The sequence below is a fragment of the Musca domestica genome, unplaced genomic scaffold, assembly GCF_030504385.1.
Source record: "Musca domestica strain aabys unplaced genomic scaffold, Musca_domestica.polishedcontigs.V.1.1 21, whole genome shotgun sequence".
In the NCBI taxonomy this organism is placed as follows: domain Eukaryota; kingdom Metazoa; phylum Arthropoda; class Insecta; order Diptera; family Muscidae; genus Musca; species Musca domestica.
The window spans coordinates 6,039,843-6,066,016 of NW_026712258.1; the positions used below are offsets into that span (position 1 = coordinate 6,039,843).

Below are 26,174 nucleotides of genomic sequence, written 5' to 3' on the forward strand. Positions count from 1 at the left end.
AGCAAAGTAAACAAGTAAAAAAGCAGTAAGTTCGGCCGGCCCGAACTTTAAATACCCTCCACCATTTGAAACGAATCAGGAGATTAAAAAAAATAAAATAAAATCCATTAAAAGTTATGTTAAAATCTTTAAAATACCTAATATCGGAAGGTGCCGATATATGGGGGGATGTACGATATTGTGGACCTATATAAACAAATCTATGTCTAGGAGTAAAGTACTCACAAAGAAGTTCTTGTTAGTATTTCAGACAATTTCGTTTAAAAATGCGGTTAAAATCATCAAAATCTCGAATATCGTGGACCTATATAGACAATTCCTTTTCAGAGGCTAAAGTGCTCACAAGGAACTCCTTGTGTGAATTTTCAGACCATTCCATTGGAAAATGTGGCTCAAATCATCAAAATATCGGGGGGTACCGTTATATGTGGGCTATACGATATCGTGGACCTATGTAGACAATTCTGTTTGAGGAAATAAATTGCTCACAAGGAAGTCCTCGTGTGGATTTTCAGACTATTCCATTGGAAAATGTAGCTAAAATTATGAAAATACCGAATATCGGGGGTACCGTTATATGGGGGCTATACGATATCGTGGACCTATATAGACAATTCTCTTTCAGGGATTAAAGTGCTCACAAAGAACTCCTCGTGTGGATTTTTCGACTATTCCATTGGAAAATGTGTCTAAAATCATAAAAATTCCGAATATCGGGGGGTACCGTTATATGGGGGCTATACGATATCGTGGACCTATATCTTAATTCGTTTTGACTGTAGCGTGATTACAAGAGACGGACGGACAGGGCTAGATCGTCTTAGAATTTTACGCTGATCAAGAATATATATACTTTGTTGGGTCTAAAATGATTATTTCGATGAGTTACAAACGGAATGACGAACTTAATATACCCTCCATACTATGTATGGTGGAGGGTATAAAAAAGGGGTATTCTTGGAACCCTATATCCATTTGAAAAATAACTCGTGTAAAAATATGTGTGTAAATGTAGAAATCCAAATTCCAAACAGTTCTGTAAAAAAGTTGGCTTTAATCATCAAAGTAACAAATATAGACAAACGTTGACGTATATAGAAATTGAAGAACCCATTTCAGAATTCAAATGTGTTAAGTAATTCCGATATAAATTTTTGGCTAAAATGGTCAAAGCACCAAATATTGAGAAGTACCTTTATATTGCAGATATAGGAAAACGTGGACCAATATAGGCAATGTTCTGTCAGAGTAGGTACAACATATTATGAACTCTAAACAGACCAATTTTTAACTTTTCTGTTAGAAAGTATGTTATTATAATATGGGGGCTATACGAAAACGTTGACCTATATGGCTCATCTTCGAACTTAACCTGACTGCAGACAAAATATAACTCTATGCAAAATTGTATCTTCTGCGCCGTTTAGACTCTCGTGATTACAGCAGAAAGACGGACTGACGGAACCTTGTTACAAATTTAACACACGTATTTATGTAGTCTACGAGTGCATATTGAATTTGTCGTATGATAGCAGATTAACTTGAACTGTTCAAATGAGTGGTTGCTTCATATATATTTCATATTTTTTGTTGTGTTGGTGCAGTTTTTTGTCATATGATGCTTTTGTAGGTGAATCACAGATGATTTTTACACTAGCGTTAATGTGGTTAAAACAGAAACGAACCGCTATTTCTGTAAATAAAACGAAACATGAACCGAACCTTTGTGTAAAAAACACCTTTAAAAGCAAACTAAAAACTGTATTTTAATTTAAAAATTTGTTAGGATTTTTCCCGAAACGTAAACAACGCTTTATTAAAATCATATAATTACGACCCATTTCCAAAAAAAAATATGGTGCAAAGTTAGTGTGAAAAACTGAACCGAACCAATCCAAATCGACAAGTTGTTTGCATCTCTAATTTAAAGTTTTATTGATCGTATTATTATTGTTATGAATGTTTTATTAAAGTTTGGATGCCATCGATTTGATACGTCAAAAAAATTGTAGTTGGAATTCGCCATAAAGTTGTATAACCGAAACTCAAACGGAAACAAGAAATAAAACTAGAATTGTTTGCACGCTTTATTAAAATCATATAATTAAGACTAATTAAAAGAATTTTGAAATGCAGGTTTTGTGCCGAACTAGATAAGCACTGAACCAAACCAAAAACCAACTTAGGTGAATTTTTTAGCGATAATAGTTTTTTGTTGAATCAGCTATGCAATTTTAGGGAAAATTGGGAATGTTGAACATGTAATTCTTAGAAGTTTTATCTTAAATAAGAATTCATTTAAAATCCATGAATTGAAAAATATTTTAGAGGAGAAAGGTCTTAATATTTTTGGTGTGACAAACTTACAAACATACAATTTCGAACGAAGCTATAAAAATACCGGATTATATTGCTTACAGAAGGGATAGACCTGGTAGCAGAGGAGGTGGTGTTGTTTTGTTTGTTGAACAGGATATGAGTCATAAACTTGCGTGTAAAGTTCTTATGGAGATGCTGAATATGTTTTTTGTGAGGTTATTGTTAATAACAGTGTTTTCTTAATTTGTTTATTTGCCTCATGGTGATATATTGGCTTTGGGAGATGAAATTTCTGACCTTGTGGTAAGGTATTCCAATGTCATCATTATGGGAGACTTTAATAATAATATGTTTGATTTGAACCGGTGTGTATTTGTACTTGGTGTTTGTAGTCGATTGAATTTATCTGTTGTTCATAATTCAATGCCAACACATATTGACGTTGCGCACAATTTGACTTCGTTGTTGGATTATTTTTTGTGTCATGTTTGATTTTGTTAGCGTATTGAAATCAATTCTCTTGTCCGGGCATTTATATTTTTGTCTCTCAATGTACCTAATTGTCGTGGTCGTCTGTGAATATGCGGACTACAGTAGCAGTAGCGTTTTCGGATGCTTTGGCTTTATGCAACTTTGACGACGTGTTTGCAGAGGCAGATGTTGATTTACAGGCTAATATATTAAATTGTGGTCTTCAATGTTTGCATACAGTTGTCCCAATCAGAAGAAAATTTTATAAGAATAGTGATTGGTTTAAATCTTCTGACATCCGTTATTATTTTTCCCTTACAGATTCTGCATATAAGGCGTATCTTCAAAATAGGACTTTAGATAATTGGATGAATTTTTGCCGTTGTCGGAACCGTGCTAGAAAGTCATAAGGAAGTTGAAGTTAATTGTTTGTGAATAAAACCACAAAAGAAGTGTGGTCAATATTAAATAAGAATGGTTTGAGTGATGAAAAATGTGAAGTTGAAAATGTATTGTTGCAGTGTTTTCTTAATTTGTTTATTTGCCTCATGGTGATATATTGGCTTTGGGAGATGAAATTTCTGACCTTGTGGTAAGGTATTCCAATGTCATCATTATGGGAGACTTTAATAATAATATGTTTGATTTGAACCGGTGTGTATTGGTACTTGGTGTTTGTAGTCGATTGAATTTATCTGTTGTTCATAATTCAATGCCAACACATATTGACGTTGCGCACAATTTGACTTCATTATTGGATTATTTTTTGTGTCATGTTTGATTTTGTTAGCATATTGAAATCAATTCTCTTGTCCGGACATTTATATTTTTGTCTCTCAATGTACCTAATTGTCGTGGTCGTCTGTGAATATGCGGACTACAGTTCTGTTGACGCAGTAGCGTTTTCGGATGCTTTGGCTTTATGCAACTTTGACGACGTGTTTGCAGAGGCAGATGTTGATTTACAGGCCAATATATTAAATTGTGGTCTTCAATGTTTGCATACAGTTGTCCCAATCAGAAGAAGATTTTATAAGAATAGTAATTGGTTTAAATCTTCTGACATCCGTTATTATTTTTCCCTTACAGATTCTGCATATAAGGCGTATCTTCAAAATAGGACTTTAGATAATTGGATGAATTTTTGCCGTTGTCGGAACCGTGCTAGAAAGTCATAAGGAAGTTGAACTTAATTGTTTGTGAATAAAACCACAAAAGAAGTGTGGTCAATATTAAATAAGAATGGTTTGAGTGATGAAAAATGTGAAGTTGAAAATGTATTGTTGAATTCTTGTATTTGTCTTCAATCAATCTATGGATGTCTTTAATATTTCTTGTGTTCCTGTAGGGGTTTTTGTTGGTTTTGGGTCTATGAAGTTATTAGTGCCTGTAATAAAATTAAGTCAAATGCAGTAGGTTATAATGGCTTTAAAATTAAATTTCTATAGTAGTCTGATGAGTACAAAACCATATCAGTAATGACAATTCTTTCTAAAATAGTTGAATATGTATTGAAAGATCAAACGTTAGAATATATAAATGAGCGTACACTATTGTACTCGAGTCGACGTGGATTTAGAAGTAATCGTAGCACAACATCTCTTCTGGTTGGATTGACTGATAATATAAGAAATTCTGGCAGAGCTGGTGATGGTTGTGTTTTATTATCACTTGATTTGGAAAAGACATTTGACAGGTTTAATCACGCCAATTATATCAGTAAGCTGCATCGTTTCTTCAATTTTTCGTCCTCGGCTTGTAATTTAATGTTTTCTTAATTGTTCGGGAGAAAACAGTATGTCTGCTGTAAACATGTTGTTTCCAATCTTCTTCCAGTAAGTAGTGGTGTGCCACAGGGATCTGTTCTTGGCCTTCTATTGTTCGCCATGTATATTAATGATTTGCTACGTTGTATTAATGGTAGCAATTGTATGTCGTTTGCATTTGCTGATGACATTAAAATTTTGTTTAAAGGAGAATATGTGTATGTATGTGTTGTAGTTATCAATTGATTTTAATGTTAATATTTTGGTAACTTGGTTTTCCTGTAACAGTGACTCGATAAATACTCAAAAATCTAAATTTATGTTTTTTGGCAACTTGCAACGTTTAACGTTTCCATTTATAGGACGCCTATAAATGTTGTAAGCTCGATGAAATGTCTTTGTTTGTTTCTTGATTCTGGTTTGGTGTTTGATGTGGATGTGAATTCTTTAGTGTCCAAGGTAAACTTTATTTTAAAGAAGTTGTATTGTTTGGATACAGTTTTGCCTAAGAAGATTAGAATTCAGTTGGTACATGCCTTAATAATGCTTCACTTTTTATATTGTATTGAGATTTTTGGGGGTAGTTATGGTTTTGTTTCTCGTAAGATAAAACTTGTTTCATAGAGTAATGCGATATGTTTATTGTTATTGTGTCAAACGTAGTGATTTCTCATTGTTTGCTCATTTCAATATTGTTTAAAATTTTTCATGGTTTTCTTGTGGTCATTTGTATTTATGTTTCCCTTACATAGCAGTTTCATCTAATAATTCAATCAATTGTTAATTTTGGTCATTTTTTTGTTAATTTGTTTTGATGTTTAATTTTAATAAGAATTTTAAGATTAAGGATATTATAATTAATTTAGAGTAGTCATGTATAGAAGTTTTTGGAACCGTTCACTGCCTTATGGGCTAGGATACAGTATAAATTGAAAATGAATAAAAAACACGAGCTACGTTCTATCCTGAAACCAATATCAAAAAAAAATGGTGCAAAAGTGTGAACCACTGAACCGAACCAATCCAAATCGGTAAGTGGATTGCAGCTATGGTCTATAGTTTTATTACTGTTATGAAAGTTTGGATGCTGTCGATTTGATACGTCAAAAAAATTTTAGTTGGTTTCGTCATTAAGGTGTTTAATCCGAATTCAAAAAGAAACAAGAAATAAACCTATAATTGTTTTTACCCTCAAATACATAGGGTATATAAGTTTTGTTACGACCAAAATGTGCCTCAGCGAAATAATGGTTTTGGACCCTATGTTTTTTGGACGAAATCCGTTTCAGACATATGGAGTCGGACTAAGGATGATTGGCAAACTGCACACAATTTTTTTTTAATTTTTTTTTGTTTATTTCTCTTTTGAGACGAACATAATGAACTGAAAATTGTAGTTAAAGAGATATAAACAAAAAAATAATATAATAAAAAAATTATTATCGTCGCCCACTCATTTTGAATTCATGGTCCTTATATTACAGAGAACCGTAATAAGACCCACCATAAGCTTTAGGTCAGATATCGTCAAGGAGATGAGTGACGCTGGTCACCGTTCGGAGATCACTGGCCATATTTTTTGAAGATATTACAACTCCTTCCAATCAGCAAGTCAGGCAGAATTTGCTTACCCATTAGCCTCGTCCTGACAAAGCCTGCAGTATTCAGTGTTCATTGCCAGATATATTACAATGACCAGGGCCCAACAGAGTTTGACAGACGACTTAAACTGTTTTCTGTTTTCCACCAGCTCCGTGGCTTTCCTGATAGCAAAGGTTTCTGCCTGAAAAACGCTTCAGTCGTTGTTTAATTTAAAACATTCAGAAAAGACCTCAGCTCCCGTTCCATTTTCCATCTTTGAACCATCGGTATAGATAGACGGCTATACCATTAAAAGGTGGAGTGTTCCGGGTGTCCCTGTTGGGTATATGGATGTCCAGTGATTGGAAACTGTATGTGATATATAACCACTTGTTAGCCCGACTTCCTATATTCTCCACATTTGTAAGGGAACCATGAACTGTTGTTGAAGGCCCCTTCTATGTCGAGACAGGCTGCCAAAGTGAAGCACCAGTCATGCATGTTCTTCTCCACAAAACCTATGACGTCATGCTGCGCTGTTTCAACAGGTTTTCTTTTCATGTAGCCATGATGAGCAGTGCTTATCGAAGTCAAAGGTAGTAGAGATTGTCTCAATATTAATTAGTCTTTTTTGAGTTTTCAATAGAAAGGACGAAAAACCTGTAGTCTTTTGGAAGTACATGACTCGGTTTCCCCGCCTTGGGAATACAAGTTACTGCAACTTTCCTCCACAGTGATGGAATGTGAGAGAAACGCAGACAAGCCTTAAAAATCTCTTTCAGTGATGGTATTATTACCGTCGATTCATGCTGTAATATGGCGGGAATAATGCCCTCCGGTCCCGGTGATGGATTTTGGGGGGCTCACAATCCTATCAATCAGACTCACCCCCTCTGCCTCACAGTGCTGATTATGTCGCCCTGTCAGTCGATCATTTCTCGCATTGGGTCAGTCCAGCTTCCATCTTTTCGTTTTATACATCCAATGGATTTGGGGTCCTTTGAAAGAACTTTACGAAATCTGGAAGCTTCATTGACATCTTCTATAGACTCAGTAAAGCTCACCCATCATGACCTTTTGGCCTTCTTGATCTCAATGTTGTATCTGTTGAAAGCAGATCGATCGTGCTGAACCGATTCATGCTGTAATATGGCGGGAATAATGCCCTCCGGTCCCGGTGATGGATTTTGGGGGGCTCACAATCCTATCAATCAGACTCACCCCCTCTGCCTCACAGTGCTGATTATGTCGCCCTGTCAGTCGATCATTTCTCGCATTGGGTCAGTCCAGCTTCCATCTTTTCGTTTTATACATCCAATGGATTTGGGGTCCTTTGAAAGAACTTTACGAAATCTGGAAGCTTCATTGACATCTTCTATAGACTCAGTAAAGCTCACCCATCATGACCTTTTGGCCTTCTTGATCTCAATGTTGTACCTGTTGAAAGCAGATCGATCGTGCTGAACCGGAAGGCAATATCAGCGAAAGTCGGTGGCTGCTCATAGAGGACCTCTGAGAGAGCTGGTCTTACTTGGCGAAGATCCCATTAGGCTTCAGTTCGGCAGTGCCACCCTTTACAAAGGAGTGAAAGTCATCATAACGAGGAATCCAAAAACCTCCTCCTCACCGCGGTAGCTGGCTTTCACGGCCTTTGGGAAGGAAGTGAACTGCGGCCAAGATTACCTTCAGTCGCTTGGGGTAGCTGCACTTCGGCACGGGATGGATTCGGTCCCGTCTAACGCCGCTACAGTAAGAGGGAAGAGGCAGCAGCTGCTTAGTATTATGCAGATTAATATACATCACTGCCAGCGGCAGCAGCTGAACTTCTCCTATTCCTCACTAAGGCTGAAGTTGACATAGCCCTGGTACAGATGAGCGAACGGTACATCACTTACGCCACCTCAAATGGAGGTAAAGTTAGAACGTGTATCGTCGTTGAAAAGAACTTGAACTTACTCTTCCTTAATAATTTCAGCGGAGGAGACGCCACAGGGGTTAGATTGGAGACACAATCTGGAAGCTGAGAAGTAAAGGCAGTCGCATCCGACATAATTCTAAATACATAATCTAAAGATATGTAATAGGGAAAACGAGGCTACATTTCAAAAGAGATGGAGATGAGGTCATTGAACTCACCCTAACCAATATATATGAATCGCTCATACTGAACTGGAAAGTATCCTGAATGTTCGTTTTCGGACCACCGGAAGATCATATTCCAAGTATTGGTAGTGGGCATTCATCAATAACCAAACTCTGTGAACTTCTTGACAAGATTCTTACTTGAATGCTATGAAGAGGCGTGTCCGCTTACATTCCCCGGCAAGAAATGCCAACCGGTTTGGTGGTCTAAGCACTTACCTGGTCTTAGGAAAATAAGTAGACGTCTATATAACAGGGCCAACAAGACCAAACTTAGTACGGACTGAGAGGCGTAGAGGTCGGCTTTCAATAAGTACAATAGCGAGATCAAGCGAGAATGGTCTTATCACCATTACTATGACTTTTGGTGATAAATAATGTAATAATAGATCTGGAACACAATGGAACTAAAGTCGTTGCTTACGCTGACGACGTAGTTCTTTTGATTGGTGGGAAGTTCCTGCAAACTATTTCAGACCTAATGCAGGGAGCTCTTGTAAGACTTTAAAAATTGGCGCGTTACAATGGGCTTGACGCCAAGCAGTCTAAAACAGAGCTTGTTCTCTATACGAGGAAGCGGAAACTCCCAGAATTTTTACCACCATGGCGTCACATTGAGTCTTTCGTCTGAAGCCAAGTATATCGGCACCATCCTTGACCAGCGTCTGAACTGGAGGAGAAACATGGAGGAACGCGCTAAACGATGCTTGATACAAATTCAACTCCTGCAACAACTTCATAGGGAAGAGCTGGGGACGGAAGCCGTATATCATCAAATGGTTATATTAGTCAATCGTCCGTCCGATTCTAACTTATATAGCAGAGAATCTTGGACCCAGAACACTTCACTTTTCAGCGGTATAGCTATCTATACCAACGGCTCTAAGATGGAAAGTGGAACGGGTGCAGGTGTTTTCTGCGAAAACCTGAATATCCGGAATTCATTCAAACTCAATAAAGATTGTAGCGCATTCCAGGTAGAAATCTTTGCTGTCAGGAAAGCCGTAGAATTGCTGATGGATCGAACAGTTGAACTGGATGGACCGGTGACTATATATGTCGATAGTCAAGCGGCCCTGAAAGCGCTAAATTCATCCACTATCAAATCAGTGGCAGTCCTGGGGGTGCAGGATTGTTCTGGAAAAAGTGAAATCCTTGATTGAGCTTTGCTGGGTTCCTGGTCATAGAAACGTCTCTGGCAATGAAGCTGCAAATGAATTGGCAAGAAGCGGTCCCGAGTCAACTATTCAGGAGATTGAGAGCTCGGTGAAACCACCCTTGTGTCACTTCTTCCAGATTATACACAAACACTATTCTGGAAAATTTCAGCATAACTGGCAAAATGCAAGCGGCTGTATTGCTCCAAAATACGGTACGGACTATTGTAGGGTTTGTCAAGACGAGGAAGAAATAGAAACACGGAACACTTACTCTATCAATGTCCAGCTCTTCGAGTCAGACTGAGGCTCACGGGTAAGTAAAATCTGCATGATCTTTCTCACTCTCCAATACTGTTCTTCAGCTAGCTAGAAGACTAAAAGGCTAAAGACAATACGATAAATTCTTCGTGGATTTACCCCTTTTTAACATAAGATTTTTTCTTTATTTCTTTATTTTTCACTCTACTAGAAGATCACAATGGACCAGCAGGTCTCCGGGTGGAACAGTTGCTATGCAACCGCGCCTCATTTAACCTAACTTAACCTTGGTCTTGTTGGCCCTATTATATAAGCGTCTACTTACTTTTTGATAGGTCCTTAGACAACCAAACAGGTGCTCTAACGTAGTTATCTATGCTTGAGGCAGAGGCTACCGATAAATCAACTTTAGATATCAGTCTCAGTTTAGTGGATTCCTATGAGATTTCTGACGAAGTCCCTCTACTGATATTTTGTATATTATTCTCCATTGATCCGAGAAGGAACATTCAGTGGAAACCTTCCAATTCAGTATGAACGATTCATCGATGTTTGTAAGGGTGAGATCAATGATCTCCTCTCAATTCTTATTTTGAAAAGTAGCGTCATTTACCCTGTTACATATTTTGAGATTATATTTAAGAATAAAATCAAAAATGGACTTACCTCTGGCATTTGTATCATTACTCTGCCTAATTGAGAAGGGTGGGTGTTGGCATCGTATCCAACGACGAGATTAGCCTTTTACAAAAATGTACAAAATGTAATTATCTTAAAATATGTGAAATATGTATTGTGAAATGCTGTATAATCAATTAATCATCGGTCAATCAATCAATTAATCATTAATTAATATTTTAGAAGCATGCACAGGGATTCGGCACTAGAAGCAATTGTAATAGAATTTATGGAGAGCCACCAGGACCTAGCGAGGGGCTATGTCAAAGGTTATCGAGTGGTTGCCGAAAAAAGTTCGTCACAGCTTACCGAAAAACAAAATTCTTCGGGACCACATGGTCAGACTAGACAGAATACGTTAAAAAAATTGTGTCACAATGAAAAAGAAAATGCAAAACTGGTGATGGTCCTTTTAAACAAAAATATGTGCTCAGTGAAATTAAGGAACCAATTTCAATGTTTATTTTTGCACAAAAAAAAAAAAAAAAAACTTTTGAACAGAATATTGACACTTCTACAGTGTTTCTAATCATGTGTTTTGTTTTGATTCCTGATTCAAACCATTTCGATACGAGTTTGTGACATACCTGTATGTTGGTGTTTATATCTGCTGCAGTACTATGTGTTTCTTGTAGGTAAGGCTTACATATGTACTTCCATGTTGACCGTGATATGATTGAAATATCTGTTGCTGTGTTGTTGTTGTAGCAGCTCATACATCTGTGTTCGTTCGGTTTCCATTTTCTGACTCAATTCAATCAGGTTCTGCCTCTAAGTCCAGTCTCAAAAAGGATGCAACCTGTATGGGTTGTGTCCATAACGAGACTGGAGTTAGGTGAGTAGGCTTAGCTGGGCAGCGAAATAAGTGCAGCGTGTCATGTGGGCCTGTGCCACATGCTGGGCAGATGTTCTGCTCGTCGCCGTTAATTCGGGCCCAGTAGGAATTTAGGCGGCTGCACCATCCGGATCTTAATTGAGCCAAAACTATTCGGGTTTGTCGGGGCAGCTCTCGTTCTACAGCTGCGACGGGAGGGGGATGGTCTCCTAGCACAGTATTCACTCTATATCCTTCAATGGCTTCTGAGACCGCATTAGAGTGAATACTATTCAGTCCCGCTTGATAGGCCTGTTGATCTAGAGGCTCTCTCTTATACCTCTGTACCTCTCTCTCTAGATCATGAAGGTCTTTCCTAACATGCCTGGGCGGAGGTTGCCTATCCACAAGATGGTGATTTGGATGGCTCTGTCTATAACACCCAAGCAGGTATTGCATTGACAGCATTTTGTTATGCTGTCGAACCGGTAAGACCTTCGCCTCCTCATGTAGGTGATCGACAGGTGTCATGAGAAGGCACCCTGTTGCGGTTCTAAGGGCGGCATTCTGGCAGGACTGAACATTTTTCCAATGCGTAGCACTGACGTTGGCGGACCACACCGAAACCGCATAGTTTACCACAGACCGGCCTATCGCGTTGTAAGAGGTCAACAAGGTTTCCTTATCAGCTCCCCAAGTACTGCCGGCCAGAGACTTGAGGATCTTGTTCCTACTTATAATCTTGTCGCAGATAGCTGTGGTATGTGCGGACGACTTAAAGAGGCTATCGAATGTGACCCTAAATACCTTGGGGTAGTTGGTGGTCGGAATAATAGCACCATCGACCTGCACATTCAAAGATAGCACCATCTCCGCAGTCCATGTGGTGAAAAGTGTGGCCGTCGACTTAGTGGCGGATATCTTCATATTCCTCGCAGTGAAAAGGCGGTAAGATCTACAAGGTAAGCGTTTAACCGATCACAAAAGTCATCAATAATGGGTACAGACGCCACGAGCGTACAATCATCTGCGTACGTTATAATCTCTATGCCGTCTGGAGGGCGTGGAATGTCAGAAATGTAGAGGTTAAACAGTTCCGGAGATATCACCCCACCTTGGGGAACTCCCTGTTTAACTCTACGGATGCTCGACTTCTTGTTTCTGAATTCCACGTACGACAGGCGTCCACACATGTGGTTTACTTTACAACGTTTCAAACTTGGCCGGAGAGTGGTGCGCTCAATGTCCTCGAACAGTGTGGCATGATTGAATGTATCAAAGGCTTTTGATAAATCAAGTGCCACCATAAATGTTCTATCGCACGGCCTGTTCTGGTTGAGACCTCTGCTGACATGTGTGCAAATGGTGTGTAAAGCTGTTGTTGTGCTGTGCAATTTTCGGAATCCGTGTTGATGATCGGTTACTGGGAAACACTCTCTTATGATGGGGAGGAGTAAAGCCTCAAGCGTCTTTGCTACTGGTGACAAAAGTGATATCGGCCTGTATGAATCACTTTTGCTGGCATCCTTGCCTGGCTTCAGTAGCGGGACCACCCTGCCCATTTTCCAGGCGTCGGGAACTACTAGGGTGGCTAACGACAGATTGGGAAGCTTTGTGAGATACTCCTGGTTCATCCAGTTGCTTCAACATCACCATTGAGATTCCGTCAATGGTCTCTGAAGCGGCGATTGGTATACTCTCTGAATTCTTGCCAATTGGCTTTCCCGTGGTTAAGGAAAGTGCAGCGTTCAGAGTCAATGGAGTCGGGTCGTCTGTTGATGGCGATAATAATGGGGAGGTGGTCTGAGCCTAGAGAAATGGCTGATTGCCAAGTTACGTCATTCGTCAGAACTGGGGACACGATGGATATGTCCGGAGAACTGTGGCAGTCTCCCCTTATTCTGGTGGGCGCGTCCTCATTCACTGTGCAAAACGTGGAGCTATCAATTAGCTCAGCCAGTGCCATGCCTCTCTGGTCATTACCTAGGACGGAATGCCATAATTCATGATGGGCATTGAAATCCCCTAGCACCAGACGGTTATTGCCTACCAGTAGTGAACTGATATTAGGCATATAACGTGGGGCACAGCTATTTAACGGCGGAATGTACACGTTGAGCACCTCTACCTCGGCGGTTCCACACTTGACCGCTACCCCCATACATTCCATGTACGGGTCACTAGAGTCAAGCTCAGGCGAGATAGGTCTGTACTGGACAGAGTGGTGCAATAGGAACGCTAATCCTCCACCTCCACCTCTGGAGCGATCCTTCCTCAGTACGTTGTATCTATCACGACTTTGAAGCCTGCAGGTGGTACTCAGCTTCGTTTCCTGGATCGCTGCGACCTTGACCAACTCATAAAGCTTACAATTTCGTTAATCTTACCTCTGAGACCAAATGATGCATTATCCGGAACCTGAACAGCAATGTGTGGCGTCAACTGCTGCGTAGATTGCTGTTGAGGAGATTGCGGGGGAGTCACATATTGCGACGACGATGAGGACGCCGAAGATGAAGACTCACTGGGGTCTACATTGACGCATCAGGAAGTAATGTAGTCCCTATCGCTATACTCCTGTATCCGGTTTAGGACGGAACAATTCCGCATCCTTTGCATCTCACCGAAACCGATCTGTGGTGGATGCGATTACGACAAACGGAGAAGAACCATGGTCCGGGGTTGGTCTCGATCCCGGCTCGGAACAAGAAAATACGGAGCAAACATTTCGGGTAATGTTGCTCCCACATCAGAAAAATGAACGAACACGAACATGTATTTGCTGGGTTGGTGGCCCCTGGTCGGAGAAATGTGCCTCCGAGTCAATCCGCTACATAGAACCGGCCGCCGTGGGATTGTGTTGCTGTGTTGATTTGTTTCTTGTTGATCTCCACGGTGGTATATTTTCGGTATATGGTATTGTTGGAAATGGAGTTGTTTTGAAGAGAAAACTGCGTTGTACCCTGCTTTGTCGGACTTGTTTGGAGCATTTTGCTTTGTGGATTTACCTCGCTGTGGTAAACCATAGTAACGCAAGTTTATCATGATCGTCCAGGGATTGGGCTTCTTTTTCGAAAACGTGTTAGTAGCGATTGTACCACACTTTCCGGTTCATAAACGAAGTCTGTAATGGAATGTGAAAGAGATTCCATTAATTCTGCTTTTGAAGTGCTGGGACTCGTAGCATCTTTAGTATTTTCAGCATTCTGTGTTTGAAGTATAATTGTTAATTGGTGGAGGAACTGCGATTGCTGTTCAGCAAGAAGTTTCCACATGTTTTCGCTTGACATTTTGTTTGCATTGATTATGCGTTGATTTTGAAAGATGAATTCGAATTAAATAATTTTTTTTTATTCACCGTACTCGTCCCAGTTTTTGTGACCTTACGTTTGTAGTAAAAGACTTAATTGTGCTTTTATATTATGAAAAAAAGACTCCTTATTAATTAACAAACTTAAGCAAGATTTATTCTGTTTAATCCTGGAAATTGAAATACATTACAACCCTGCAAGCATTTGGAAGTGAGTAACTCACTTCCATTTTAAGATGCCACTTCTGCGACGCTTCTAATCCTAATAAATGCGATAGTATGTAAATTTACAATAACAAAACTACTGTTGTCTACTTTCTATCTTCACGTAGTTACTACTTAGTGGCGCAAGAAAGGTAAAAGAAGGTGTCTCGTGTGCACACACTATCTAGTGACTGCCACCGGATAAAACAGTGATAGTTTGCAATCATTCACGAATTGAACATAAATAAGACTTTATTTTATCTGAGGAATATAAGACACTGTGGCGCAGTGGTAAGCATGCCAGCTTTGCTCTCTGAACACCTCGGTTCGATTCCAAATCCAGACATCACATTTTTAAAACGAAAAAAAATGTTTGAATATTTCGTCTAATAAGTAAGAGTTATATTCAAATGAACATTGGAAAAAGTAACAAAAACAATAAAAAAATAAATTCTTAAGTCTGGAGTAAAAAAATTGTTTTTTGTTTTTTTACTTCCAATACCTATCAAGGAAGTGACTTCCACGATTATTAGAAAAATATCGCGGGCGTGGTTTATCTCTTCCCGAAGGATGCTCCTTCCGGGGTGAGAAAGCGATATCAAACGCGATGATTTCTATCGCTTAGGCGTGACTTCTAAGTGATTTGGGGCATAGTTTTTGCTTGCTGGGAAAGATGATGTACATGTTCCCAGCAAGCATTTGGAAGTGAGTGACTCACTTCCATTTTAAGATGCCACTTCTGCGACGCTTCTAATCCTATTAAATGCGATATATGTACATTTACAATAACAAAACTACTGTTGTCTACTTTCTATCGTCACGTAGTTACTACGTAGTGGCGCAAGAAAGTTAAAAGAAGGTATCTCGTGTGCAGACACTATGTAGTGACTGCCATCGGATAAAACAGTGATAGTTTACAATCATTCATGAATTGAACATAAATAAGACTTTATTCTATCTGAGGAATATAAGACACTGTGGCGCAGTGGTAAGCATGCCAGCTTTGCTCTCTGAACACCTCGGTTCGATTCCCAATGCAGACATCACATTTTTAAAACGAAAAAAAAAATGTTTGAATATTTCATCTAATAAGTAAGAGTTCTATGTAAATTAACATTGGAAAACGTAACAATAACAATAAAAAATAATAAATGCTTAAGTCTGGAGTAAAAAATTTTTTTTTGTTTTTTGTTTTTTCACTTCCAATAACTATCGAGGAAGTGACTTCCACGATTTTAAGAAAACTATCGCGGGCGTGGTTCATCCCTTCCCGAAGGATGATCCTTCCGGGGTGAGAAAGCGATATCAGACGCGATGATTTCAATCGCTTAGGCGTGACTTCTAAGTGATTTGGGGGATAGATTTTGCTTGCTGGGTTACGACTTGTTGTTTTCTACCATGACAGTGTTGTTTGTAAGACTGATTGAGACCGACTATGTGTGAGAGATCAGTGTAGTGGCTAGTGTGAGTGTATATGAGGGCAATATGTGTATTCGCTAGTTTACAGTGATGTTAACTATTTGATGTTTATAGTATTACCTAAACAGTAATGGTCAGAAGTTGAACTTTAAGATATACATTGATGTCTTGGTTTGCTGTATAAGGTTTCAACTACGGATACTGCATTGTCTAGATGCGTCTTTGACTTTTCATATTAGTGACCGTCTTTTTGTTGTTGTCGCAAGTGAATTCTTGTCGGGAGGTCATCTCTGGCACCTCTGGTCAAATACAAATGCACGTTATGTGTATGTTGATCTTCATGTTCTTCAAAGTCATTGTAATGTTGAATCGCTTCTTCGTGATAGATTCGTATTTTGTATTGAGTATCTGCGTAGGCTACTAGACTTTTGTTTATTTGAAGACGGTGTATCGTGGCATAAACTTCGGTTTTTATCGAATTCTTAGACAAGATTACTTATTTTAAGTCTGTTATTTATTGAACTTTATTGAATTTGGTAATTAGCGTATTGTAGTTACATTATATAAGTAATGGGCCCTGTGGGCTTCTTAATAGTTCGCTGTGTAATGAAATGAAATATACTATACTATGTACTGTACGATTTTGTTCGAAATTGCCAGGATTATTATGATGATATACAAAACATTAATTAGTGATACAAGTGAATGAATAAATACATTTTCTTTTACTTGCTACAAAATAAAAATTTTTTTCTTTCAACATCCCACACAGAACTACTTATTTCTTGTCTTTCCTGTGATTCACTGTGCACTTTTTATTCTATGCCCATGTTTTCAAAATATTATTATTATTCAATAATATTTAAAGAATAGTAGTTGCATTTTCCGTAATCCTTGGCACGGATTGGGGCGGGACAAAAAAAGATTGAACTTACCAGAAGAAGAACTCATGGTTGAATTTCTGTGAGACTGTAGAATGATTCATGGTAATAGCAAGGTTTCGGCACTGTCAAGGAATCCCTAGCCAATTGGTAAAGAAGATGACGAATGGACAGACTCTAGTCTTAACTTCCTACACCTCGTAGCGAGAGTACATTTTGCTAACTCTGAAGATATCGGAAATGGTTGCAGTGGGCGCAACTCCATTCCACTTAGGTCATAGGGTGATGACAACCTGCTAAATAGGCTAATTAACAAAACAAACTTAAGTGATACTTTCCAGCCTGGGCGGGGTGGCGTCATATCTGCGATGTTACAGAATTCTTCATCGCCTGTATTCGATATTCTGGAAACGATATTTAACGCTTGTTGGTATCACCTGCGAACGAAAACAAACGAAACGAATCGCATACTGCTCACACGAAGTCACAAACTATAAATTTTTTTCAATCGTTTTGTACTCCAAACAAACAAAACCACAAACATTTGAATGCCGGAAATACCCAAACTATACGATTGCTTTGATGTACTTTGGCTGTGAGTTGCCGAACAAATCGCCGAGAAACGTTTGCTTGACTGCTCCACATTTTGCACGGTAAACGAGGATGCCCCTACCCGAATAAGAGGGGAGTGTCAAAGCTCACCAGATTTAACCATTGTGTCACCCGGTCTGATAAATAACGTGACTTTGCAACCCGTCATTTCTCATGTCTCAGACCATCTCCCGATAATCGTCTTCATAAGCAGATCGCCCGATTTCTTAACTTCTGAACGCCGCACTTTCCTTAACCATGGGAAAACCCACTGGCCTGAGTTCAGAGAGTTCACCAACCTTCGCTTCAGAGAACTGCTCAACCCTTCTGATGTTCGGGTAGTAGAAAGGATTTTCCGGGACAGAGTCAGTGAACTGACAGTTGAAGTCAACAGGTTGGTACAGGAGCATAAGCGGAAAAGGTGGCTAAACCATCTGAAGTGTTGCAACATTGGAACCGATTTGAGTAAACTGTGGGTAACGGTAAAGTCACTCTCGAACCCTGGGTAAAAGGATGATAGGACAGCAGTCACATTTGACGACGTAACGGTGACTGATCCGAAAAGGTGCGCTGGCCATTTTAACCGCCAATTTATCGAGCACCACGAGTGTGATAGGGCGAGGCGAAGAGTACTACGTCGTATAAGAGCTCTTCCCGCCGAGCATGTACATCCACAGTTTACAATGGGTGATGTTTCGAATGTCATCAGAAACGCTAAGTCATCTAAAGCGTTGGGCCCGGACGGAATATCAATGGTAATGTTGATGCAACTTGATACGCCTTGAGTTGAGTATCTAATCAAAGTTGTTAGCCAACCACATAGTTCCCGAATCCTGGAAAATGTGCTACTGAAGCCAGGCAAGGATCCCAGTAAAGGTCCTGTAGTTGATGACATATGTGTTAGGATGAACAGCTATCTCGCGGAGCTTGCCGCCTTTTTCCATGCGAGGAATATGAAAATATCCGCCACTAAATCAACGGCCACACTATTTACCACAAGAACACAGCTGAATGTGCAGGTCGAGTGGCATATAATTCGACCACTAACTATCCCAAAATCCTTGGGGTCACATTCGATAGCATGTTCATCTGCGATAAACTGAAAAGTAGGAACAAGGTCCTCAATACGCTAGCCGGCAGCACTTGGGGTGCGGATAAGGAAACCTTGTTGACATCTTATAAAGCTATAGGTTGGTCTGTGGTTAGCTATGCGGCTCCAGCGTGGTCTGCGAATACAAATGCAACGCAGTGAAAAGTATTCAGACCTACCGCCCTCATGACCCCTGTGGACCATTTACATGAGCAGACGAAGTTTCTTCCCTTACGTCAGCATAATCATATGCTTTCGTTGCAGTACCTGCTTGGGTGTTGTCATGGGAGTCATTCTTACTACCGTATGGTGGACAGAACTTGCCCACCCAGGCTTGTCAGGAATTACCTTCATGATCTAGAGAGAGAGGTCTAGCGATATAAGAGAAAGCCCCTAGATCATGAGGGCTATCAGGATCTTTTGCTACAGCCCATAAAGGTAACAGAATTCCTAAACCAGGGTATCGAGGAAGAACCAGATTAATTAGTAAATAATCAACGGATGTAAACAAAACAATTAATTTTCAATAAATTATTTTAATTTCAAAAATATACATTTTTGGAATTTGTAGAATTAAATTTAATATGCAGAAGAATAGCTCCTCAATTATTTAGTTTGAATGCTTTCATACCATTCCCCTGAATGTACAGTTGTTAGCTGTATGTCCTAATCTCTCAACACTTCTAGCAATCGCTAGAAAATCGTGGAAAAGGCAACATCCCTTTCAAATTGAAAGCAAACTGTATACACACATAAAGTATTCTACATTTTGCAATTGTAGGAAACATGAAAAGGCCAAATTTAGATAGCTTTCAGTTTTACAATAAAGGAAATAATTTCTTAAAGTAGTAAGTTATATTTTGGTACTCCAATATTACTTCCTCATCGAATGCTCAACGCGTGCTAAATCGTGTCGAATAAAAAACGATCACGACGACCAAAAAACTGTTCCGGTCAACGCACAAACACGAAGTTTTGCGAACACTTATCTTCGATTTTGTTTTATAATTTTACAAATTACTATTTTAGATTGTTATTACGGAAGTTTCCACCACATCTCCAAACAATACCTTGCATTTTAATTTATATATGTATACATATGTATGTATATATGTAAAGTATATTTTCTTTGTTTCAGTCTGCCTTCCATGATGGTAAACAGCCAAATTGGTTCCACGAATCATGCTTCTTTAAGAAACAACGTCCCGGGTCAGTTGGTGATGTAGAAAATTTTGAGAGTTTGCGTTTTGAAGATCAAGAAAGGATTCGCAAAAAGATAGGTAAAACAAAAATACAATTTGTGTAAATTTGGTAATAGAAACCAAAACATTTCAGATGAATGTAGCTCTGTCGTGGAATCTTTGGGATCCAGTAAAGGCGGCAAAAAACGAAATATAGCGGAAAACTCTGCTATAAAAGATTTTGGTTTGGAGTACGCCAAATCTGGAAGGGCGGCATGCCGAGGTTGTGAACTAAAAATTCTCAAAGGTCAGATTCGAATACGCAAGACGGTATATGACACAGAAGTTGGTATGAAATATGGCGGACAACCACTTTGGCATCATGTTGAATGTTTTGCACAATTGCGCGGGGAGTTAGGATGGTTTGCTGCAGGCGACATTCTACCTGGCTTCAAAGATCTCTCGCCTGAGGACATGGAAATTGTAAAAAAGGCTTTGCCGTAAGTATTCATTATATATTATGAACCAGATAAAAAAATCGATCCATTTTACTTTCCCCATCGTTCGACTCCATTATAATGGTATATATCGTTTATTACTCATTATTTATTACCTCCGTATTCAAACTTTGACTTAAATGATGGTTGATCCTATTTTCAGCAATTCTGATAAAATTCTGTTAAAATATTGTCTAGTTTTTTACCTCATAAAAACATGATTTAAGCTAGGTTTAGACTTTCGAATTGCTATATTCAAGTCAAATAGTCCTCGAGATCTTAGTGAAATAGATCATATGTTACAACATATCTTATTGATGGTAAATATTTCAGCATGGACAACAGCCCTATCATTTTTTTAAACACGCCAGCACTCCTGCAGACTTTTTGATATGGTAAATAATTTATCAATATTTTTGTAATTTTTAGAGCTATAAAATCGGAGAACGCACCAGCATCTAAAAAAGTTAAACTCGAACAAATAAAAGGAGAAGACGAGGAGGCTGAAAAAGATTTAGAGAAGAAACTGAAAGAACAGTCCAAACGATTATACAAATTCCGTGATCGGGTTCGAGATGAAATGCACAAAAAGGATATAATTGAGTTATTGCAAGACAACGGTCAAGAACCAGTGCAGGGTGACCTGGAGAAACGTTTGGATCAGATTGCTGATCTTTTAACATTTGGAGCTTTGCCACCTTGCCCTGAATGCAATGGAAGGCAATTGTTATTTTTCAAATCAGGATACGTATGTAACGGGTCTTTGACGGAATGGACCAAATGCACTTATCATATTAAGGAACCGAAAAGGGTACCATGTAAAATTTCTTCTGAATTGAAAGGTGCCTATAAATTTTTAAAAGATGTTCACAAAACAACCGAATCTCGTGCCATACGATACATACCACCAAGTTCATCTACAATAAGTAAATCTATTGGCGTCAAAAAGGGCGATGAGCTTGATGGGTAAGTATCCTCCGCATTTTTGGTGAAAAATAGAAAGTACCAATAATGTGAAAATGCGAGACATGCCTATAATTTATACCATCAACAATTTTGTTTCCAATTTTTTAATTATTTATAGACCAAAAGTTAAACGGGAACGCCCACCATTGTATAATCTTGAATTTACACATATTGGCTTGGGATATCCGGAAAATGATTTAAGAAAAGAATTGACCGATCTAGGCGGAAAACTTGACTTAAAAATTACAGAAAAAACTATTGCTGTTTTCTCAACACCGAAAGAAATTAAGCGCATGGGAAGCCGCATGAAAAAAGCCAAAGAAATGGGACTACATATAATTCCAATTGAATACATTGAAAATGTAAAATCTAATCCGTTGGGTGCTATAAATTACATCAGCAGCATGAGTTTGTGTGACTGGGGCACTGATCCAGCGGCCCGTGTTCCCCAAGAGGAGGCGAAAAGTGCTAAATCAAAAAGCATTTACACTAAATCTGTTCCAAAATCAATGACTCTCAAATTGAAAGATGGCTTAGCTGTGGATCCAGACAGTGGCTTGGAAGATGTTGCACATGTTTATATTTCCCGAAATAAGGATAAGTTTAATGTTGTGCTCGGTAAAACTGACATACAACGTAACAAGAATTCTTATTATAAACTGCAACTCCTCGAAAGCGACAACAAGCAAAAGTAAATGAAATATATTTTGTTATCGAAAACTCCTTGTCATATCTACTTTTACTTTATAGATTTTGGGTGTTTCGAGCATGGGGACGAATTGGCACGACTATTGGTGGAAACAAATTGGAAAGCTTTTCAAATTTAATAGATGCAATTGCGTCTTTTAAGGATATATATTTTGACAAGACTGGTAACTATTTCGACAATCGAGCAAATTTCGTTAAGGTACTTATTTTTCTTTTTATGAATTTGAATACAATGTAATCTATTTCGTTTGGTTAATATCTTAGACACCTAACGGCATGTATCCAATAGACATTGATTACTCGGACAACGACAAAGTGGATCTTAGTGCCGATCATAACATCAAATCTAATCTATCTCAGGCAGTCCAGGACCTCATTAAGCTTATGTTCGATGTTGACACAATGAAGCGTACAATGATGGAATTTGATTTAGACATGGAAAAAATGCCTTTGGGCAAATTAAGTCAAAGTCAAATAAAGACTGCTTACAGTGTTCTTACTGAAATATGCAAACTAATTGAGGAAGGAGGATCAAATGCCAAGTTGATTGACTGTACTAACCGCTTCTACACTTTGATACCACACAGTTTTGGTACTGAGAAGCCACCATTATTAGATACGAAAGAACAAGTTGAAAAGTTGGTGCAAATGTTAGACTCCTTGCTGCAAATTGAATGTGCTTATAGCTTGCTTCAAAATGAAGATTGTAAGGAAGAAATTAATCCCCTTGATAAACATTACGAACAATTGAAGACGACATTGGAGCCGTTGGACAAGAATAGCAAAGAATATGATTTACTTACGAAATACGTAAAGAACACACATGCAGCTACACACAATATGTACGATCTCGAAGTGGTCGATATTTTCAAAGTTGCTCGACAAGGAGAAGCACGTCGTTATAAGCCATTCAGGAAACTCCACAACCGCCGATTATTGTGGCACGGTTCCCGCCTAACAAATTTTGCTGGTATACTCTCGAATGGTCTTAAAATTGCGCCTCCAGAAGCTCCTGTAACAGGTTACATGTTTGGCAAGGGTATTTACTTCGCAGACATGGTATCGAAATCGGCAAACTATTGTTGTACTAGCAAGCAAAACTCTACCGGCTTAATGCTTTTATCCGAGGTAGCACTCGGGGATATGCTGGAGTGCACTGCTGCGAAGTACATTACGAAATTACCTGCAGACAAGCATAGTTGTTTTGGACGTGGTAGAACTATGCCTGATCCTAAAGAATCATACATGCGTGAAGATGGTGTTGAGATTCCCCTCGGCAAGCCTATATCCGATGAAAACTTCAAGTCTTCGCTATTGTATAACGAATTTATTGTATATGATATTGCTCAGGTCAACATTCAGTATATGTTCCGCATGAATTTCAAATACAAATTCTAACCAAGCTTAATTAATATTAATGTCATGTGTTATTCCTATTTATTGTGGTCTTTTTATTATTGCTTCTTTTCATAGTAATAATATATTCCATACATTCAAATAAAATTGTTTGCTTCTACATCGAAATATTGAAAATAAAAGGGAACTGGAGTTTTTTTCATAAACACTGTCATTGCTCTGGAATTTTAAAAGCACATCATGCTGTCAATGAAAACTGTAGCTGTGTTGAGAACTTTTGAGAACAAACATCAGCAGTAAAGCTGGGAATACATAAAACGCTTATTTGGCTGGCTTAAGTCATCGGCTGGCTTCTTCGGAAATGAACAAAGGAGTTTTAGGTTGAAATAGTTCGATTTTGGCCCTAGGCTCCTTTGTTCATTTCCGAAGAAGCCAGCCAAATAAGCGTTTTATGTATTCCCAGCTTAATAATAACACAGCAAAACAAGATAAGTTCTGTGCACATATGTAATTATCAGGTATGTCGCAGGAACGAATTCAGTACGAAAGTGATTTTTATTTCGTAATTAGCTTCTTCAGGTATCGTAAAACGCAAAATTTGAAACAACTTTTGTTTTTGCAAGTGAAAAGTTATTTTTATGGAAACTTGTGACTTAATACTCTCTCCAAACACTTTTAAGTAATAAAGACGTTGTCTTAATTACAAATACACAATTAAATTTCCATTTTTATCTTATTATTCAAAATAATTAGCAAATTCTAACAGTTTTTCAAATGACGAAGCGTTGCCACATCATTTTTTTTTTCTTGAAAATAATTTTTTCTTCAAAGAAAAATTATTCATCTGTGAAAACCAAACAATGTTGTATTACGAATAATAAACTGAAGCAAAGAGGAACAACAAAACAAAAAGAACACAAAAAAAGAATTTTGTACAAAAATGTAATTAGTAATAAAAATGTAATTCCACGATACTGGATTGACTCGAAACAACAACATCCCAGTTTCGGCCAGCGACTGCCAACCCAGTATGTACATGTTTGTGTTTCTTTATTTTTCTGTATTGGGAGCAGCATATCCCGGAATGCTTGCTCCGATTTTATTGATCCGTACCGGGATATAGGAAAACCACGGACCTTAGTTCCGCTCGGTTTGTCGGAACGTCATCCACCATAGATCTGTTTCGATGCGATGTAATGGATGTAGAGAATGAGTGCAATTCAAGAACTGTTCCGGATTAAGACGTTTGCGAGACTACAGCGAGAGGGATTATGTTGCGACGTGCTACAGTAGCGTAGTCGCCAGCGAGTCCACTTCTTCGTCGTCCTCATCAGAGGCGTCGTCGGAGGATGGAACTCCATCGCAGTCTCCAGAACAGCAACCAACACCACAGCATCTAACGTCACATGTTACTTTTCCAACTCCGGATTGTGCATCTTTCTTGCAATTCAATTGCAACGGACTCCAAGCAAAATTGATGAGTTAGTGGAATTTATAAATCGGAGGAATATTGAGATCGCAGCGGTGCAAGAAACCAAGCTGAACGAAAATTGCAGCCTACAACGTTGTTATGGGTACAACGTACTAAGGAAGGATCGCACCAGAAGTGGAGGGGGGATTAGCGTTCCTGTTACACCATTCTGTTCAGTACAGACCTATCTCGCTTATGCTAGTCTACCGCTGTGAACCTCGGTATTTGCCAGATGTTAGCCCATTGTTTGTAGGCAACAACCACCTGGTACTAGGGGATTTTAATGGCCACCATGAGTTGTGGCATTCCGTCCTAGGTAATGACCTGCGCTGGCAGAGCAGATTGACTGCTACGGAAGCCAGCCAAGGATGCCAGTAAAGGCGAATCGTACAGGTCGATTTGGGTTTTGTCGCCAGTAGCTTAGACTCCTCCCAGCATTAGAGGAAGCTGTCCAGTTCTAACCATCAGCACGGAGTCCGTCCACAACATAGTACAACAACAGCATTACAAGCCATTTCCACACATATTAGTAGAGGATTGAACCAGAACAAGCCGTGTGATATAACAGTGTTGGTAGCCCTTGACCTATCAAAGGCATTTGATGCGGTCAACCACGCCATACTGTTTGAGGACGTGAAGAGAACCACCCTCCGGCCAAGTTTGAAACGTCGGATAATCAACTATTTGTGTGGACCTCAGTCGTACGTGGAATTCCGAAACAAGAAGTCCAAAGCCCGTAGAGTGAAACAGGGAGCCCCAAGGTTGGGTGATATCTCCGGAACTGTTTAACCTCTACCTTTAAGAATTCCGCGCCCTCTTGACGGCATAGAGATCGCAACGTATGCGGATGATTGTACGATCATGGCTTCAGGCCCAGTGGGCGATGACATATGTGAAAGGCTGAACCCCTATATCGGGGAGCTTGCCGCATATTTCCAAGCGAAGCCTCAGCTAGCTGGAAAAGTATCCAGACCTGCCAGAATTCTGCCCTGAGAACTGCGACAGGGTGCCTTTTCATGACACCAGTTGACCATCTACATGAGGAGGTGAAAGTCCTATTACATGAGGAGGTGAAAGTCCACTATTAAACAATTAATGCCGGAAAAGACCTTACAGTACTGAAAATTAAAGTTCATTCAGTCAGGAATATGCAAAATCAGGAATGACACGTGATGGACTTATATGAGGATATACCTATTTGGAGCCTGACATATAGCCCTAGAAATGAATCCTGTGCAATATTTTAAGTGTCTACGACCCTTATCATACTACAACAACGGGTGAAAAAAAGGCGGACAGAGTTTAACCGAA

General features: G+C 39.1%; 1 protein-coding gene across 1 annotated transcript in view; it reads left to right on the forward strand.

The window, feature by feature from the left end:
* Window positions 1–23,574, forward strand: part of LOC101896797 (poly [ADP-ribose] polymerase) — a 28,185-nt gene extending 4,611 nt beyond the window's left edge. The window contains exons 2-7 of the mRNA XM_005175548.4: window positions 19,823–19,964; window positions 20,020–20,365; window positions 20,792–21,328; window positions 21,447–22,019; window positions 22,079–22,235; window positions 22,301–23,574. Of these exons, the coding sequence (XP_005175605.2) occupies window positions 19,823–19,964; window positions 20,020–20,365; window positions 20,792–21,328; window positions 21,447–22,019; window positions 22,079–22,235; window positions 22,301–23,434 (2,889 nt within the window). The 3' untranslated portion in view covers window positions 23,435–23,574. The remainder of the gene's footprint in view (window positions 1–19,822; window positions 19,965–20,019; window positions 20,366–20,791; window positions 21,329–21,446; window positions 22,020–22,078; window positions 22,236–22,300) is intronic.
* The last annotated feature ends 2,600 nt before the right edge of the window (window positions 23,575–26,174 follow it).